A 20,626-nucleotide genomic window follows, 5' to 3' on the forward strand; every position below is an offset into this window, starting at 1 on the left:
GCTATGACTATGATGGAGTAAGTGTACTGGACTAGCCTTTTTCCTTCAAACACTGGAAACTTCTTTCAGATGCTGATCAACGGGTAGTGACAGACTGAGTGGGAAGCCCGATGACTGCTCCACCTTTCTTTCTAAGGGTGCTTTCCAGGATGGGGTGCAAGGCAGGGGGGCCTAAACAGAGCAAGCAGGGAGGCTAGGTGGCTGGAATTTGCGGAACAGGAAACCAGAGAAGAGTCACTCAGAGAAAGAGCTCCCATAATCTGCACCGGGTTCCCTTAAGCTTTAAGCTGAAATGCCCACTCACAGGCAGTGATCAAAGAAAGAACATCAACAGGGAGCTACGGTGTGAACAATTCTGGTGTTCACCCTATGATCAGCAGGAACTGAGAAAATGTACAGAACACCCTGGGCACTCAGTAAAGATATCAGAAGCTTTAAAAATAAGCCTCAAAAGGGTCAGGCAGATCCTCCAGGGGCATGTTCCTGCTGGAGCAAAACAACACTTTAAGAAAAACACCAAGTAGGGGTGGTCTGTCACAAACACAACTGATGTGGGAAACAAAAGCAGAAGAGAAATCATTAAATTTCCTTACTACCTACAGCCCGTTGACAAGTCCTTCAAACAGGCAGAGTGACCTTCCTCTAGGGACTCACTGCCTTGAGGTTGACACTTTGCTAAGGGCAAGTGGCAATCTTAGCCCAACCCCACCTCCCCCAGGATCCTGTAAGTCTACTTTAACATATAAAAATTCCTTTGGAGGGGCGCCTGGGTGGCTCAGATGGTTAAGCGTCTGCCTTCGGCTCAGGTCATGATCCCGGGGTCCTGGGATCAGGCCCCACATCAGGCTCCTGGCTCAGCGGGGAGCCTGCTTCTCCCTCTCCCTCTCTCCCTGCTCATGCTCGCTCTCTCTCTCTCTCTCTCTATCTCTGTCTCGAATGAATAAATAAAATCTTTAAAAAAAAAAAATTCCTTTGGAAACTTCCTTTATCTCTACCCCACCCCCAAGATACATGTTGGCAATCATCCCCCAAGCATATGGCCCACCGATATACATCTATCTGAAGGGTCTCATGACTCCAGTTTTATTAGATGGTAATAAATGACCTTTTCCCAACAATAGCTAGCCCCCCCAAGGTCCTGGAAACCTCACTTCCAAAATTCCTTAGAGACTTACCCTACCCTAAACCCCTCCCAACTTGAAAGTATATAATGGGCCACTTCTCCTGACCCCATTGCAGTTCTTTCTGCCCATGGGTCCCGTCCCTGTGCTTTAATAAAACCACGTTTTTGCACCAAAGACGTCTCAAGAATTCTTTCTTGACCGTCGGCTTTGAACCCAAGCACAGATATTTCATACAATTCAAGAGAAGAAAATCACCAAAAGTTTATAGTGAGAAAGAGAAAACAACTCAAAGTATATGGTATTTTCAGAAATGTTTTAATGAATACATCATACTGGTACTTAATTTATTAATCATGTGGCCTTTTCTTTTATTTTAGAGAATGTGAAAATACTACGTCCATGTCTCAAACTTTTATTTTGCCCTGAAGGTCCTAAGTTACTCGAATGGATATTCTAATGAGGCCCAGGAACAGAACCGTCAGATGCCAGGTGCCGGGGCCCCGAAGCCACTCTCAGCACCCACGTGTACAACTGTGAGCTGCAGGGCTTTCTGCAGGCCATTCGCCACTCGCACAAGAAAAAAGGGCACTGTCCCTCTATGTTCAGAGGCGCAGTCTCCATGGACCAGCGTCTAGCATCTTTCTGTGGGGCTCAGCAGAACTCAGCCTGGCTTCTCCAGCTGCAGGCTGAGAGGCTGGGTCCCAGGAACACACGTGGCCCAGCAAAGGGGAAAAAGAAATCAAGTCTGGACCGGGGTGGGCACAGTACAGGCTGCAGGCCGGTCTGCACCCAGCTACAATTGGTCGTTCTTGTGTTCTAAAGCCTTATAAAAATACATGAGATAGAAAGATAGATAGATAGACAGACAGACAGACAGATGACAGATACATGACAAAGACTGTAAGAGGCCCAGAAAGCCTAAAATATCTGGCCCTTTACTGAAAAAGTTTGCTGAACCTTAGTCTAGACTAACTCTGGTTCCCAAGGGAACCCCTCAGAAAGCAAGCTGTGCTGCTAAATCTCAACTGCCAGGAGCAGACTGATAAACCTTCTATTTGTTCCTAAATTTTTAAGCTCTGCCCTTCTAGCCCCTGGAGCTACACGGAACCTCACCCAGGGTCACAGGCTGAATTACACCCCCTGGTCTCCTGTAATAACGTATGCAGGAGCTCCTCTGGCCTCCAGTGCCCTCCTCCCTGCTGAAGGCAACATGACCTCACTGGAGGCCTGGCGAGGGGCCTTGAGAGATAGGAGCCCAGGCCAGCCGCCTCCGGCTGAGCTGCCCACCTCTGGAGGGGCCCATTCTCTCATCTCCCCAAAAGACATAGCTCTGCTCCTCTGAGACATGCCTGCAGTTTAGAAGGGTCCATTTAATAAGGGAGGATGAGGAGACAGAACTTGAACAAGTCACTCTTCTTCACCCACAAGCCACCTACACGTGCAATGTATCAAAGTACAAGCTTACTTCATGTAACCACAATACGCTGCCAATGTTACTTCCTCAACAACCAAAACCTTTCAATTCCTCCTCCCATGAACTGTTTGTTCAGTACCTTGGATGGTCCAGGCACTGTTCTGATAATGGGCCCCTGCCCTAATTCCAGGGAATCAGCAGATCTGCAGGAGAAGCAGAAGCAGACTGATCACAAAATCACAAGTAAAAAAATAAATTCCGGAACTGAAAAGTGCCAAGAAGAAGCTAAAATAGGAAACTGTCGGGGAGGGTGAGGGGAGCAGGGCTAAAATGACAAGGGAACAGCTCTCTAAGGAGATAACGTTTGTGCAGAGGTCGTCCCAAGCTAAGGGAACAGTGAGTGTGAGAGGAGAATGAGCTCGGTCTAGCAGATAGCAGCGGGGGGAGGAAGGTGGGAGACAGGGCAGGAGAGGAGAGGTGGCCACAGCGCTAAGACCTTACACACTTGGTATCAGTCTCCTATAAACCAGTGCCAGCTTAGTGGGACCAGCCTCCAGTTCTAGGTCAGAAGTATAAACTGGAGGCTGCTGAGATGGTCAGGTGCCATGCCTTCCCCAACTCCTTGGGGCTGTCCACAGGCCCTGGCTCGCGGCCACTTCCCTACACCACTAGGTCCTTCCCATCGTCCTCTCGCCTCCGAGATTCCAGTCCTCCTGCCTTCCTTTTATACACACCCTGTCTTTATGCTGGGCCCACCAAATAATCCAGGATAATCTCCCCAGCTCGAGATACTTTAATAAGTATGACATCCCTTGTGCCATATAAAGTCACATAGTTATAGGTTCTGGGGATTAGGATATGGACAAGTTTGGGGGGGCCAGTATTCATCCACCACACACTTTATTTCTGAGGATTAGCCGAAGTAGGGGAGTGAGGTGATCCTTCATGCTGATCAACTGGGCTGCTTTGCAGGGGAACATGTTATAGTGGGGCAAGGGTGACACAGGGATAAATCTGCAGATTACACTAATATGTACTTCCTATTTCTTAAAAAGAAAATAATATCTATAGAGCATAAAATATTTACTTAGGAAATATTTTTTTAAAGATTTATTTATTTTAGAGAGAGAGAAAGAGAGAGCAGGGGGAGAGGGAGAGAGAGCGCTCTCCAGCAGACTCCCCACTGAGTGCAGAGCCCAACACAGGGCTCAATCCCAGAACCCTGAGAACACTACCCGAGCCAAAATCAAGAGTCAGAGGTTCAACCGACTGAGCCACCCGGGCGCCCCTTACTTGAGGAGTTTTTTTAATGGAAATAGGGTTAGAAATGAATTAGCAACATCCAATAATTATTACTTCCTCAGAAAGGCCAGGAGTACTCTGAGTTCTTTTTAATGGTATCTCTGGCATGTCCAAATGAAAAAATTAAAATTAATTATAATATTAAAAGCTTCTATTAGGAAAGAAAAAAGGTTTAAAATCAATGATCTAAGCTTCCACCTTAAGAATCTAGAAAATAACGAATAAATACTAAAGCAAACAGAGGAAAGAAAAAATGAACCAATGCAACCAAAAGCCAGTTCTTTGAAAAGATCAAGAAAAGTAATAAATGTTTTACCAGAATTTAAGAAAAAGACACAAATTATCAATACCAAAAATGAAAGATATCTCTAGAAATTCAGTTGATATTAAAAAGATAAGGGATTATGAACTTTATGCCAATAAATTTGAAAACTTAGATAAAACAGATAGTTTCCTTAAAAGACACAAATTACCCAAACTTAAGAAGAAATGGGTAACTTGAATAGTCCTATATCTACTAAAGAGATTAAATTCAGTTAAAAATCTTCCCCCAGAGAAAACTGGACCCAGATGGCTTTGCTGGTGAATTTTACCAAACAACTACAGAAGAAATAATACCAATTCTTTACAACCTCTTCAGCAAAACAGAAGAAACAAAATTGGAACACCTTCCGATTCATTTCATGAGACCGGCAATGCCCTGACACCAAAACCAGACACAGACCTTACAAGATAACTACACCTCAATTTCCCTCATGAACACAGCTGCAAAATCCCTCCACCAAATGTTAACATATCAAATCTAGCAATATGTAAAAAGAGTAACACATCATGACCAAGAAGGAATACAGGAATTACATTACAGGAATACAAGGTTACTTAACAGCTGAAAATCAATTGATAATTACCATTTTTAAGAGACTGGGAAAAAAAAAAAAAGATATGATCATCTTAAGAGACACAAAAGAAAGAAATCTGACAAAATTCAACACCTATTCGTGATAAAAAAAAATCCTCAGCAAACTAGGAATAGAACCTTTTTCTACCTAATAAAAACACATTTCTGAGAAAACCACAGCGAACAGTATACTTATTGGTGAAAGACTGAATGCCTTCCCTCTTCTGCTGAGAGAAGGCTGGGATGGACATTCTCATCAGCTTTGTTCCACACTGTAATGAAGATCCCAACTGATATAATAAGAAACAATAAAAGGCCAACATACTAAAAAGGAAGAAGTAAAACTGGCTACAGATGACTACCTACAAAGAAAAATCCCAAGGAATCTACAAAAAAAAAAAAAGATTCCCAGAACTAAAAAGTGAGTTTAATAAGGGTATAATAGTATAATAATATAATAATGTAGGATATATGGTCAATATATGAAAATCAATTGTATTTCCACATGCTAGCAATAGAAAATCAAAAGTCCAAATTAGAAAATGCCATTTATAGTAGCATCAAAAAATTATGAAATACTTAGGAATAAATTTAACTAAATATGTCCAAGATGTGTACACAGTAATTGAGACTGAACAGCATAGACAGCCTGGGTATAACAACATATACGGTCAACTGATTTTTTAGAAAGTCCTAAGATAATTCAATGGAGGAAAAGTTAATCTTTTCAATAAATGGAGCTAGAAAAATTAGATATGCATATGCAAAAAAATTTTTTTTTAAAAACTTACGGTATAATACAAAATATATTTGTCCTTTTCACAGGATCCTGGCACAGAGCTTTAAAAATCCTTGAACTATCCTGATAGAAGTGCTTTCTATTTTTATTCATAACGAGCCCCTCTCAACCATCCCTAAGTTTATGCTAATGAGGTGACTTTGGAGGGCCTCTGAATCGTTTCAGAACAGAGGCTCCTCACCAGAAAGACCAAGCCACGGATAGAGGGCTGGAATTTTCAGCCCCACCGCTCAACCTCTGGGGGCAGGATGGGGCCAGAGATTGAGTTCAATCACCAAAGGCCAATGTTTAATCAATCATGGCTATGTAACAGAACCTCCATAAAAACCCATGAACAATGAGGTTCAAGGGAGCTTTCAGGTTGTTGAACACATGTGTTCACCCTCCACCCTACTCTTGCCCTAGGCACTCTACCATTTGGCTGTTCCTGGATTCTATCCTTTATAATAAACCAGTAATAGTAAGTAAAGCACTTTCCTGAGTCTGTGAGTCAATCTAGCAAATCCTACTCCTGATACCAATTGGGGGCAGGCGGAGGGACACAGGGTTCCACACCAATTCTCCAATTCCACACCAAAAGGGCATCCAACAATTTAATTCCAATCCTGATGCTAACTCCCAAAGTTAGCACAGACCCTACAGATTAAAGGCTCGGGCCCATGAGCCTGCTTTCACTTCAGATGCCAGTCACTAGCCCCAGGAGGCACCCACATTTCTAACCGACCAGCTATAAACTCAAGGGTTTCAACAAACTCCTCATCAGCTTCAATAATTCATTAGAATGACTCACAGAACCTGGGAAAACACTGTATTTACATTTACCAGTTTATTAAAAGGGTAAGACTCAGGCAGGAACAGCCAAATTGAAGAGATATATAGAGCAAGGTACGAGGGAGGGGGGACATGGAGCTTCCATGCCTTCTCCGGGCACAGCACCTTCCCAAAATACTGATGTGTTCACCAACCTAGAAACTCCCCACTGTTTATGGGTTTTTATAGAGTTTTCATCACATAGGCACCAAATCCTTTGGTGACTGAACTCAATCTCCAGCTCTTCTCCCCTCCTCAGAGACTGGGGGAGTGGGACTGAAAGTTCTAACCCTTTAATCCCATGACTGATTCTTCTGGCAACCAGTCCCCACCCTAAAGCTATCTAAGGACCCCTGGAACCCCAGCCTTGAGTCAACTCTTTAGTATACAAAAGGCACTCTTATCACTCAGGAAATTCCCTGGGTTTTAGGAGTTCTGGGCCAGGAATCTGGGGCAAAGACCAAATACATATTTTATTATACCACAATACCTAAATCCACATCTTGCAACATATACAAAAATTAAGTCAGAATGCATCGAAGGTCTTAATGTAAAACATAACAACTAAAAAATTTCTAGAAGACAACATAGTTTGAGAAAGTCTATGCTCTGGAGTAAGATAATAGTTCTTAATTCACAAAGTAAGTACAAACCCCACAAAAGAATACAAATGGATAAATAAAACTTCAAATAAAAACTTTCGTTCATCAAAACAAACTGTTAAAAAAAGGCTAGTCATAGAATGGGATAAAATACTTATAAAACACTTATCAGATGAAAGACCTTATACCAGGAATATGTAAAGAAGTCTATAACTCAGTAAGAAGACATCTGATAAAAATATGGTGAAAAGACCTGAATAACACCTCACCACCAAAAAAAAAAAAAAAAAAAAAAGTGACTAAAAAGCACCAGGAAAGATGCTCAAAACCACCAGGCATTAGATAAATGCAAAGCCGCTCAGGCAGGGGGAACGAATACTCAGCAATCAAACACTACTGAACCACGTAACACGGTGAACCTCAAAGTATTATGCTAAGTGAAAGAAGCCAAATACAACAGACCACCTATAGTAGGATTCCATTTAGAAGACATCTTTTTTTTTTTTAAGTTTTATTTAAGTAATATCTACACCAACATGTGGCTCAAACTCATGACTGCGAGCTCAAGAGTCATATGCTCTTCCAACTGAGCCAGTCAGATGTCCCAGAAGACATTTTAGAAGAGGAAAAGCTATAGTAAGAGCAAGGAAATAGCTGTTTAAGGGGAGGAGTAGGGGAAGGGATTGACTACAAATGAGCACAAGAAAGCTTTTTAAGTGATGAACACACTCTAGAGATCACTGCTGTGATCATGATCTAAATGTCAACACTCAGCAATTTTATACTTAGAATTGGTACATTTTTTTTAAGGTGTTATTTTACTAAATAATCTCTACATCTAACATGGGGTTCAAATTCACAACCCTGAGATCAAGAATCGCAAGCTCCTCACTCTGAGCCATTTGGGTGCCCCTAGAATTGGTACATTTTATTTCAAGTAATTCATACTTCAATAAAACAGATTATCTTAAAAAAATGATATACAATAAAAGAACCCTATGCTAAATTATTACAAGTTTGTGGGTATCTCTCCTTTCACTTTACTTATCAAACTTCCTAAGGGATTAACATTCAAATACATAAATACAACATAACCTGAGATTCTGAAATAAGACTGAATAGAACACGTCGTCAGTCAGCAGCCCCAGGTATCTGTGTCATGACATCTATCTCCATTTGAACACTACACACAACATTCAATAAAGCATGTTGAAAATGTTAGTGAGAAGTTTTTAGTGAAATCATAATTTACTAGAATTCAAAAGCAGAAGCAAAACTACATTTACTTTCAAAAAAAACCCCACACTATTATGTATAATTCGGTGAAACACTCAATTTAGAGTTCTACATACAAGAATCAATTACCAAGAATTGTTTATAATCTATTTTAGTAACTTCAAAGGAAAAAAATCCTTATTCTCAGTAATTTCTCATAAACTTTCATTTCAAAAATTTGATGGTAAAAACAATACATTATGTCCTTTGCTACTTAGTATTGGAACACTAGAAGAACAAAAGTAAACAAATAGGGTTACACATTTACATGGACTTCAGTAACCCAGACAAAAGAACTTTTTCATAATTTCATTACAGACACTATATTAAAACTGTGAAGTAGAATTATTTCAGCTTTCCTTTGTGTTTGGAGGTGAGTGTGTCTATATGTGTGTAAGAAACAAGATAAAAGTTTTAAATGAATAAATAACATGTAGACTAAGCAGGGAAGACAGCACACATTTTGGCCAGCGTGTCACGATGAGCTGTGACTCGGAAGACGACACGTCTTAGTACTCCAAGAGAAACCCAGGCAGGCCATGAGCCCAGAACAGTGTCTGACCTACAAGAAAGAGTACACTGCAGTGATTCCCAACCTGGAGTCATGCCTAGGGCATGGCATGGTGTCTGAAAACATCTATGTACAGGAAACACTATGTACACCCATGATAATTATGGGGTTTTTTTTCTGTAGCTAGATACCATTGTTAATTAACAGAAAATTCACTTAAATACAATGCTATACCCAGAGTGGCATTTTGACATTACATATCTTCTCAATCAATTATGATGTGTAAGTACATGAAATTTTTAGAATTTAAAAAGGAGACCTCGTACTCCAAAAGGTTAGAAATCATGGTACAGTTAAGAAACAAAACAAAACATTCTGCTCTAGGAGTCATGAGAAGTAGTTCCAGCTAAGTGACCCCCTTTAACCAGGCCCATAACCTCACAGGGATTCTGTAAAATGAAAGCATATGAATGGTTCTATAACGTCTTTTTAAAGATTTTCCTCTCACATGCTGTAACAGTAATTGAGAAACTCGGTCAATGTCACAATTCTAGGTACCTGGTGATTTTTTTCCAAAACTATTTACTTTGTAGATAATTGGTTACTATAATTTATTACTGTAAGATAATTATCTCACAGAAAGTGTGGAGACCGGGACAAGAGAGTAATACTCGGAACCCCTGGTCTTACTGGGGAGCACACAGCCCTCGTCTAGGCCCTAACACCACACGCAGCCCTCTCTCTCAGCACCTGCTTCCCTCATGACCAAACCAGCACATGCCGTCCTCTCCATCTTATCACTCAGTCCCTTCACGTCTGACTGCGTGCCTCCGTGTATCAGTGTGCATATTTGTATGCATCTGTATAATGAAATACTGGAAGGATAAAAAAAGAATCTAATAAAAATTTCTACTTTTATTAGAAGAATGAGCAGAAGGGTAGAAGCAGGACTTCTCTCTTTGTATACATGTTATACATTTTGTATACATTTTGATCTAGCACTGATTTTCTAAAAAATAAAATTTGATTTTAAAAATTTAAGTGTAAGTGAAATATGGTTATCGATTTTAAATAGTATACTTAAAAGGGGAAGTCAGAAATCACTCAGTCCAACCTTCAACACACTAGGGATCACTTTAATAGTGCTTCATCATCTGCTTTCTGGAATATTAGAAAAAGGACGTAAAAAGAATGAACCAAAGTCAGGAGCCAGCGACCCTACCAGTGAACAGGAAGGCGGTCTGAGACAACTGAGAGAAGCTGCGGAACACACCCCAACAGTCCCTGAATCACAGCAGTTTACAGGCTGATTAATTTCAGCAACTGCATGCTGAGTCCCTGTTTGGGCTGTGTTCCCAGAATACAAAAGATGACTTTTAAAGAAGAAAAAAAGAAGTTCCCATCCTCAAGAAATCTGAGGCAAGACCACTTTACAAGCTTTAAGTTTCAGGAAACAAACAAGGTGTCACTGGAATACAGATGGATGGAGAAGAGGAACCTTTGTGGGGCAGAAAGGGAAGAGGTAAAAGGAGTAACTTGAGGGGGCTGGGGGAACTAAGAAATTAACCAGTAAATGAGGACACTGTTTTTGAATATTACTACTTCAGAACATTACTACTTTAGTAGAAATTAAAGCTCTAATTATGTGAAAGTCTGTATTCTTCAACAATAATGAGGCCTGACTAAATTCAGATTTCTATAATGGTATAAATAAGCGTTCATTTTAACTCTGCAAAGAGATTTTATTAATTGGACTTATAATTAATGTGTACACACTAATAATGACAGACCCACCAAACTGCCTCTTTCAAATATATGTAAGAAAAAAAAAAAACCTTTCAGAGAAATTTGAAAGAATGGTTCCATTATATACACTGAGTTACTAACATAAATGATTTGCCCCAATTTTTCTATAATTCAAACACTGATTTTTTTTAACAAAATACAGTAACAAATCTCATGAGTTAAAACATACAGCAGAAGATTATCCTGATCATGCAGAAGTTACAAAGCACATACAACAAAGGAAATAAATTTGATGAACCCTCGAAAAAACAGTATTCGAGGCCAACATGTTCATCTGGTAAAAAACATTTGGTATATTACTTAATATGTCCCCAAAAAGGCAACCTATAATAAAAGAGTTGTAAACTGTTGTAAAGCATTAAAGCCTTTTTCAGGGTACTAGTAAGGTGGAGATGCAGAACAAATGGGCAGCAGAGGAGCAGGTGAAATAAAACCTCCACAGAACTACAGCGTCATAGTCAACCAGCAGAAGACAGTTGTGCTGGGAGCCTCGGCAACAGTGAATTCTGAAGCACGTTATCACTGCCATTCCTCAAAGATCCAGGTCCCTGGGCCTTCCTCAAAGGCCCCCTAACTGCTCTACGTTTTTCTTCCCAACAAGTCCCTGAGCAGCCCTCCGAGGCCATCGGTCACGTGCTGGACTCAGTCACCTGGAGACGTCTTCACCTGGTCCTGAAGTCAGATAACAAGGATCCTAATTCTCTCCATGTAAGTTCTCCATACTGCTTAAGAAAAAATGAAAATGTACGTAAAGCCCGTATGAAAACTGTTACCGGCCATCGCTGACTGACTCAGGGCGCCGCACTCCGCCGGCCCTCCCGGCCTCCGACAGCCCAGCAGGCTGGCGGCCTGCCCTGCCTGGGGCTCAGGCAGAAGCGGGGGCAGGATGCCAAAGGCCTTCCCCCGGCACCTGAGGATGATAATCCCACTCTCTCGGATTACCCAACCGGAGCTAAAACTAATCTTTTCAGGCATGCTACAGTACACTGAAAGCCAAAATATAACTCATTGACACTGAGTGTTTCCTAAATACCACAAAATTCTGCAGTACTTTATGGTGGAAACCACAGAGGCTGAACCCTGACTGACTGAGGGCTCTTGAGAACAAAACTGAAGCCTATCGCCCACAACAAAGACACTCTACACACTTTGTCCTTCTCGGCATTGTTCGGGGTTTACTCTAAAGGTTTAACAGATACTTGTTTAATGAATAAAATACTATATGTTGTTCCCTCAAATGTCTAATTGCCTGAAGGGGATTACCTCATTTATATTTTTACTGAAAAAAAATTGTTTATGCTTCAGCCAACTTCTACTTTCATTTCTAAATGACAATGATACTGCTATGTTATCAGCATATACCTTCCTCATCTGCATTTTTTCCTTGTTTTCCTATTTTACTAGTTGAAACAGATTCATTCAATCTCCTGGTATCGAAACAATTACAAAAGGAAAATGCAAGATAACTTAATCTTTAGCTTTTGGTAATACAGTATAATCAGGGGGAAAAATCCTAATTTTCGCTGCTGTAGATGCCAATTTAAAAATACAATCCATGGACACGTACTTAAGTAGGCGCTACTACAAACAATCTCCAAAGCAAATGTCTGTACTTAACACTTTTTACTGGGGTAGCTACTGCTAGTCAATGAAAGTATTTTTTGATCAACAAATAAATACAGAGCACACTGTTATAGGTAGGAGTCTCAACTTTTCCTTCCCAGCTGATCTGTCATGAATATCATACATGCATTACAAATATTTTAGTGGCTCAAATTATTTTTCCAACTTCCAAAACAATCAACAGAAAGTTCCTTAATACAAAGCATTTTTTTCTCTTGTAAAACAGTAAAAAACAGACAAAGAAAATGTTGGTAATAGAATTCAAATCACAGAACACTTTATAATGGAAAATAGACTATCACTGAGGAAAACTTAGACTACAGTTCAATGTCATAATAAAATTTATTTACATACCAGCACAGAATATCCCTGGGACTTCACTCCTGACTATTATGGTCCGCACTTTCTTATCAGATTTTAAAGCATCCACAGCTTTTGAGAGCTAAACAGATACAGGGAGGGCAAGCAGAAAAAAAAAAATAAAAACAAGGAAAAATCACTTTCAGATTGATGTCAACACTGTATCTTAGTATTAGAAACAAACAGCTTAATCTTTATACTCACCATTTTTATCAGATTTTTACTGAATGAATTTTTGGCATAAGCTCTGTTTATTCCAAGCACCACAATTCCTAGTGGAAAAAAAAAAAAGGAAACAGCACGAGCGTCTGAGTTAGTGAGTATTCAGGGTACAAGTCCTGCACACACAGCTAGGTAACTTGGGACTTAGGAAATCTGCCCCTTCCTTGAGGTTCACGCCAAGAGCTTTGTCCTTATTTTCATGTTTACCCTCCTTTTCAAGATAAGCGTATTTTTAAACAATGTGGTATATGTAATATATAAGATCAATCTAGTACTTAATATGCACCTCTTTTCTTCTGCTTATTAGAAAAGAACTTAATTAACATCCTGTCCCTTTCACTTTATCTCTTCTTAAGCACCACCAAGGTAAACTGGCACATTTTACTAAATGTACTTATTAGTGAAAAAAATGTGGTTTCATCATCTTCAAGTATGTACAGAAGTAATAGCTAGCAAATCCTTGTCACAGACAAGACTTGTGGGACCAGCTTTTTTGCTAATGTACCAGGAGTTAGCATCACATTTACTCTTTTTGTCATACTACATAGTTCTCAGTATTTCCATCCCAAATTTCTCTGCTGACTCTGTTCCACATACTTAACCTGAAGGCACTTCCATTTAGACAGAGTCCAACAAGTAATTCAACCTCGATCTATAAAAGCAAAGTTCATTCCTTCTCCCATGAAGCCCAGCTCTCCTTCCTAACTTCTCTAATTCTATCAGGAACCCACCATCCCATTCCAAGTGCTTCAGTCCGATGATCAATTTTCCAAAACAATTATGCACAGAATCCACCCCTCTTTAAAATCCTTTGTCTCCAAAACATTTGCATTCAAAGACCTTAGCGTGATATTCAAAGCCCTATATGACCTGTACTTGACCTTGCTTGTCCCCTGAGTAAGCACAACTTTTCTCAGTGTAGGGAAATGCCTTCCACCACCTTGGGGGTGGGAGTGGGTACGATCTTTATTGTAAATGAGTTAAACTGAAGACAACAAAATGTACACATGCTGTCTCTATGCAAGAAACTGCAAACCTATTTTTCAAAGAAAGTACAAAGATAAACTTCAGCTCACAAAATAAATTTTCAAGAATTCCAAACGATCTCAGCACGGAGAAAATCATGAAGAACCGGTATCTAGGGGCGCCTGGATGGCTCAGTGGGTTAAGCATCTGCCTTCAGCTCAGGTCATGATCCCAGGGTCCTGGGATCGAGTCCCGCATAGAAGTCCCTGCTCAATGGAGATCCTGCTTCTCCCTCTCCCTCTGCTGCTCCCCTAGCTTGTGCTCTCTCGCTCACTCTCGCGCTATCTCAGATAAATAAATAAAATCTTTTAAAAAATAAGTAAATAAGTATTAAAAAAAAAAAAGAACTGGTATCTAGGGCAGGATCTACATTAAACCCTTAAGGACAGCGCTGTCACTAATTAAGTGCTGTAGTACGTGCTGGACTCGGTTCCCAGCGCTTTGTGTTCATTAAGACGTGTGACCCTCACAGCAACCCAAGAGGAAGGCACTATTTTTATCCTATTGAACAGGCACCCCCAGAATGTGCATTCTTAATTTTAACAGATACTCCTCAAAAATATACTGTCTCTATTAACCGCCCAGCCAAAACACTAATACCTATTTGTTCACAAGAGCAGATATCAGTGAGATGAAAAACGTCTTACAAGACATTGGGAAAATGTAAAGAAACATCTTGAAACTGTCACAAGGTGGAATCCAGGGTTTGTAGGCCTGAAGCTTACAAAATCTAGGGAGCCCTTGTAAGTAAAAGAATACAAAATTACACACATAGAATTAGGGACAGATATAAATATTAAAACCTTCAGAATTTTAAAAACTTGACAACTACTACATTTTCTTTCCAATTATGTATGTGACCTACACTTCCTTCCCTACATCTCTGAATTTTTATATTTATCAATAATTCTGAAAAAATATACAAAACTAATCAAATGGAATTGTAAGGAACACCAAGTAGTCAAAACAATCTTGAAAAAGAAAGTTGGAAGTCTTAGTTGAAGGACTTAATCAAGACACTTCCTGATTTCAAAACTTACTACAAAGCTACAGTAAAAACAGTGTGGTACTGGCGTAAAGAGAGACATACAGATCAACGGAACTGAGAGTCCAGAAATAATCACCTACACTTATGGTCAACTGGTTTTCAAAAAAGATACTGAGACCATTCAGTGCTAAAAGAATAGTCTTTTCAACAAATAGTGATGGGACAACTAGAGATTAACCATCAAAGAATGAAATTGGACCCTCTCCTCACACCATGTATAAAAATTATCTCAAAATGGATCTTAGACACACTATGAGACCTGAAACTATAACTCTCTCAGAAGGAAATAGGTACAAATCTTCACGACCTTGGATTAGGCAACAGTGTCTTAAATATGACAACAAAAGCACAAGCAACAAAAGAAAAAACAAACCATAATTCATCAAAACTATCAAGTAAAAAAAAAAACACCTCACAGAATAGAAAATATTTGCAAATCATACATCTGCCACAGGATTAATATCCAGATTATAGAAGAATTTTTACTACCCACAACAAAAAAACAAACGACCAGAATGAAAAATGGGCAAAAGGTTTAAACAGGTATTTCTCCAAAGGAGATATACAAATGGCCAATAAGCACATGAAATGATGCTCAACATCATTTGTTATTAGGGCAACGCCAATCAACACCACCACGAGGCATCACCTCACAGCCAGGAGGACAGCTATAATGAACAACAAATGGAAACAAGCGTTGGCGAGCAGGGGGGAAACAGGAACCCTTGGGCACTGCTGAAGATGTTAAAATGGTGCAGCTGCTGTGGAAACCAGTTTGGTGGTTCTTCCAAAAACTAAACATAAAATCACCCCACTGATTCTACTCCTATGTATCTACCCAAGAGAAATGAACACATATGTTCAAACAAATAATTGTACACAGTGTTAAGCAGCATTATTCATAATATCCAAAAAGTAGAAACAAAATGTGGTATATCCATACAGTGGAATAAAAAATAAGAACAGTGAGTAAAATTACCATTCACAGCAAGAACTCAAGAGATGTTTAAAGTGTTGACCTTTGATGGCAGGGCCTGAAAATGAAAGGGTGGCACCCTTCCACGGTGCTTTTTTTGTTTAATCTTACCATGTGCATATATAATATTTTTACTTTAGAAATTCTGCAAACTTGAATAATTTAATTATTCTTACTAAAAAATAACATGTAACACACAAAGTACTAAAAACCAGTAATAGAGTATCTCCAATAAACCACATACAGACTTGGGTTCTTCAAAATACACCATTAAAAACCTGAAAACATAACCCACAAAATTGTGGGAAATTGTTTTGCAAATCATGTATCTGATAAGGGACTTGTATCCAGAATATATTAAAAATCTCTTACAATTCAACAATAAAAAGACAAACCCAGTTAAAAAATGGGCAAAGGCTTTGAGAAGACATTTCTCTAAAGAAGATACACACATGGCCAATAAACACATGAAAAGATACGCTGCATCATTAACCATTAGGAAGTTCCAAAACAAAGCCACAAGGAGAAAACACTTTACAGGCACCAGGATGGCTAGAATCAAAAACACAAACAATAACAAGTATCGGTCAGGATGTACAGAAATGGAGCTCTCATACCTCGCTGGAGGGAATGTAAAATGCTGCAGCCACTCTGGAAAAGTTTGGTAGCTCCTCAAAATGTTAATCATAGAATTATCATGTAACCCAACAATTCCACTAAATGGAAGTGAAAAGAAATGTCCACAAAAATTCCCATGAATGCTCTAAGCAACATTGTTCACAATATCCAAAAAGTGGAAACAACCTAAATGTGTATGAATGATGAATAAACAAAACGTGTCCTGATCTATCCAAACATGGGAATGTTATCCAACAATAAAAAGGAATGGAGTACCGACACATGCTACAGCAAGGATGGACCCTGCAAATATAATGCTGAGTGAAAAAAGCCACGGAAGACCACATCTGTGATTTCTTCAAATGCAATGTCCAACACAGACAAAGCTACTGAGACAGAAAACAGATACATGGGCCCAATTTTGCGGGGAGGGGAGTGTGAGAATGCGGAGTCATGACTAAAGAAAACAGGGTTTCTTTCTGGATTGGTAAAAATGTTCCAAAGTTGGATTGTGGTAATGGTGGCACAACTCTCTATATATACTAAAATCAATTGTACATTTTGAATTTTATGGTATGTGAATTATAGATCAATAAAGATTTAGAAATATATACATCTTGGGGCACCTGGGTGGCTCAGTCGGTTAAGCATCTGACTTCAGCTCAGGTCCTGATCCCGGGGTCTTCAGCTGGGAGTCTGCTTGTCCCTCTCCCACCCCCTCTCCCCTGCTAGCACTCTCTCTAGTACACACTCTCTCCCTCTCTCCCTCTCTCATATAAATAAATAAAAGCTTAAATATACATATACACACACACACACTTTAATACATATTTTTATAAATATAATTCCCATGCCATAAAATGTATGAAAATATGTTAAAAACATGAGAAAAGTAAATAAATAAAAATAAAAACATGAGAAAAATATATGAAAGAAATCAATCTACTAAAAACGAAAGCAAGCAGATGTCAGAAGACCAGCTGGCAGACCCCAGGGACAGTCCCCTTGGGAGATGGTGCTGGCTTGGACAAGAGCAGTTTTGGTAAAGAACACAGAGGGAAGTGAAAAGATTTCAGAGACATTCAGGAAGTCTTGATAATCTGGATGTAAACTGTAAGCAAGGAGCAGGTATCAAGAATGACTTGCATGATCCACTTGCTCTATTTCTGCCAGCAGTTTTTCCAACACGGTTCACAAAGGTGATCTTTGAAGTGGGTCACAATTATGAGCAGAAGCTTGCCAAACAGGGAGAAGTTTGGTAAGGAGAAGAGAGAAGTCATTCCATTCTGGGAGGTGCATGCAAAAGCACGAACAAAAGAGCAGCAAAGGCCAAGCTCAGACACAGCGGAGGGGAGACTGGAGACTAGGCCTGCAGGCAACTGGGAGCCACTAGAAGTTTCTAACTGAACAGAGCAGTCATTCTTGGCCTTGAAAAAAGGTAACCCCAAGACAAGTGCGAACAATAAACTGGGAAGGAGAACGACTGGTGAGCAGCCAACCTATGAAGGAGAGACCCTGGTGAACCACGGCAAGGACTGCTACTCTAAAACCCCAAGCAGATCAGACAACAAAGCAAGAAATAACTGCTATAGAAACCTGGTCCTACAACTGCGCCTCCTCAACAAATTACAAATATGGAACCCAAGCAACAGATGAGTGCTAATGTATTCTGCACTTACTCACCTCCAGCAGCCTAAAGAGGCCCCCAGGGTATACAGCAGTTTGGGGCTCCTCTGACCCCGCCTCTCATTCTCTTATTCCTAGCGGGCTGCTGAGACCCTCAAATTTTGGACTGGCCTCAATGGAAGCAAAAGCATCAGGGAGACTCCTTTACCTGCAGATTTCTTAACCTCATGTTTTTCTTTGCACTGCTTATTGCTGGTTCCCTAGTAAACCAAAGCATTTATAAGTTAGCCAAGCCTAAGCCGTCACTGAAAGGAAGCTGAATCAACTTTCTTAAGAAACCATGACTTCCTAATAGTGGATTTTTACATTTCAAGGTAACTGTAAACATCTGAATTTATTGAATTGTTCTGTATGCTCTAATTTCTTCTCTTTGATCCATTTGGATCCTAACTTAAGGACTATCCAGATGTTTTGTGAAATTTTACTTGCAATTTGCATTCATTTAAGTCATAAAGACAAAAAATACAGAATATGGTGCATATTACTCACTGCACCCGCAATCTCTGTATCTAATGTACTGCAGGGACACCGAATATAGCTGAAATCCCAGTAAGACTAAGCTTACCCAAAAAGGCTCTAATCGCTCCAGTCCCAAATCTACTTTCCAGCTGAATTTCTCAATACTCTGCCTGTCATGTCACAGTGCAGCACACATGCCCTACAGTATTTCCCAAAAACACAACACCTTCAGATTCCACACCTTTGACCATGCTCTGCTCTGTCTGGTGTAATAAACATTTAAATAACAAATGAAATAACTCCTCATACTCCACTAGGAGCATCCATTATGAGCTAGATACTTAGTGGGCAATTTGTATTGACATTCTCATCTAATCTTCACAGAAGCCCTACAATGCTGGTATTATTTTTCCTATTACACACACACTAAAGTTGAGGCACAGAGGCAGTTTGCCTAAGAACGCTCACTATTCCCAAATTCGACTGCCTGGTAAGGAATGCCTGGGAACCGATTTCATCCGGCCAAACCCTAACCCGACCCTCAGAATACCCCTCTCAAGTCCTCCAATCTCCCCAAATATAACTGATGGTAGGTCTCTGGGGGTATTACAGCCCTTCCCTCTCACCAAGCCTTCAAAGTTAGCAGAGCCTTTTTGCCAGCAGTATCTTCCTCACTGTTAGAAGATGCTTAAAGACAGCAATCGTGACTTAACTTCTTTTGCCCTTCTGCTTAACGGATGACAGGTGCTCAGTAACTACGTGTCCAAATTAAATGACCGGTCCTCTGGCAAACTGCTATTCTACCTTTCCCGACCCAAGTGGGCAAGTGAAAGGAACTGGGCTCCAACACTAACACCTCCGGTAGGCAGTTCCCGCCTCCACAGCCCTTCCCCTTCCCCCCGAGGTATTGTATTGCCAATGCATCTGTCTCCTCCACCGCAGGTAGCTCAAGGGCAAGAGCCTTATCACCCACAAGGGTCCCCAAGAGCTTAGCGCGGTACCCGGAAGACAAAAACAAGCTCAAAAAATGGTTTCAGTGAATTGGAATTCAGTCCCCCAAACTAACTTTAACTTTCTAAAATAAACAAGAGGAGAAATTGTTGCGGCTGCACTGCTTTAAGTGTGAGATTCTTCAGAACGAAGTGCATTCTCACTGCAGCTTCTGAAACTCCACCCACCCACCCCCCAAACCCCGATATTTGAGTTGACAGAAAGCAATTCAGAACAAGCACAAAACCTGGAAGCAAATATCACACACCCGGTTTATTGACCTTGGCTCGTCTAGGGATGAGGGCGTGAGCTGCATTTCTGTCTTCGGCGCTGAGTGGGGCCACTTCTACAGGTAAGCTGCTCCAGAGTACACCTTTAGGCACCGCAAGCACCACCAGGGTGCAAGGCTGGGGTGGGGGAGGGGAGGGGTCTCGACCCGGGCCGCTCAGCGGACACTGACGTCAGCCCAGACACTTGACCTTGCGACCCCTTCCCAGGACCCGCGGCTGCCAGCGCCGCGCCCCTCACCTCGGTTCTCCTCCTCCAGGTACCGCACCCGCAGCTCGTCCTCCGTCTTCACTTCAGAGCTGTAGCCCCTCCGCGGGGCCGAGCCCCCGACCGCGGGCGCCCAGCCCCGGGCCCATATCGCCGGGGCGACCCGCGGGCCCATTAAGGAACCGGGCAGCCTCCACCCGGGGCGAAGCCGCGCACAGCAAGCGGCCACCAAGCGAGCGCGGCCGGCCTGCAAGGTGCCCAAGGTCCCAGGCACGGCCACCACCGCCGCCGCCGCCATATTGTCTGTTTACGGCGTGGGCCTGCGGCTGCTGCCCCGCCCCCGCCGCGCGCACGCTACCGCGCGCACGCCGCCGGGCACGCCCACGCCCCGCCCCCGGAGCCGCCCTCTGGCACCGGGCCCCGCCCCAGACCCCGCCCCTCGCCGTGTCGCCCCGCCCAGGCCCTGTGACGGGGTGTTCCCGGGGCCACTTGCCCCGGCCTCCCCTGCCTGGCGCGCGGGTTAGAGGCTCGTCCAGCAGAGGCAGGAGGAAGTAGCTTTCCCAGGCTGTGGAATGGTTTAGG

General features: G+C 41.4%; 1 protein-coding gene across 8 annotated transcripts in view; it reads right to left on the reverse strand.

The window, feature by feature from the left end:
- The window catches only part of AUH (AU RNA binding methylglutaconyl-CoA hydratase), a 182,609-nt gene extending 162,240 nt beyond the window's left edge, over window positions 1–20,369 (reverse strand). For 7 of the 8 annotated variants that reach the window (XM_032427615.1, XM_032427613.1, XM_032427610.1 and 4 more), the window contains exons 1-3: window positions 20,078–20,369; window positions 12,729–12,796; window positions 12,519–12,606 (exon numbers count right to left, since the gene is read on the reverse strand). In XM_032427615.1, coding sequence (XP_032283506.1) covers window positions 12,519–12,606; window positions 12,729–12,796; window positions 20,078–20,342 — 421 coding nt within the window. In that variant the 5' untranslated portion in view covers window positions 20,343–20,369. Of the gene's footprint in view, window positions 1–12,518; window positions 12,607–12,728; window positions 12,797–19,817; window positions 20,023–20,077 lie in introns of those variants that run through there. The other variant, XM_032427617.1, reaches the window with a different exon arrangement.
- Between the last annotated feature and the right edge of the window lie 257 nt (window positions 20,370–20,626).

Source organism: Phoca vitulina, unplaced genomic scaffold, assembly GCF_004348235.1.
Source record: "Phoca vitulina isolate PV1807 unplaced genomic scaffold, GSC_HSeal_1.0 scaffold37, whole genome shotgun sequence".
Classification (NCBI taxonomy): Eukaryota; Metazoa; Chordata; class Mammalia; order Carnivora; family Phocidae; genus Phoca; species Phoca vitulina.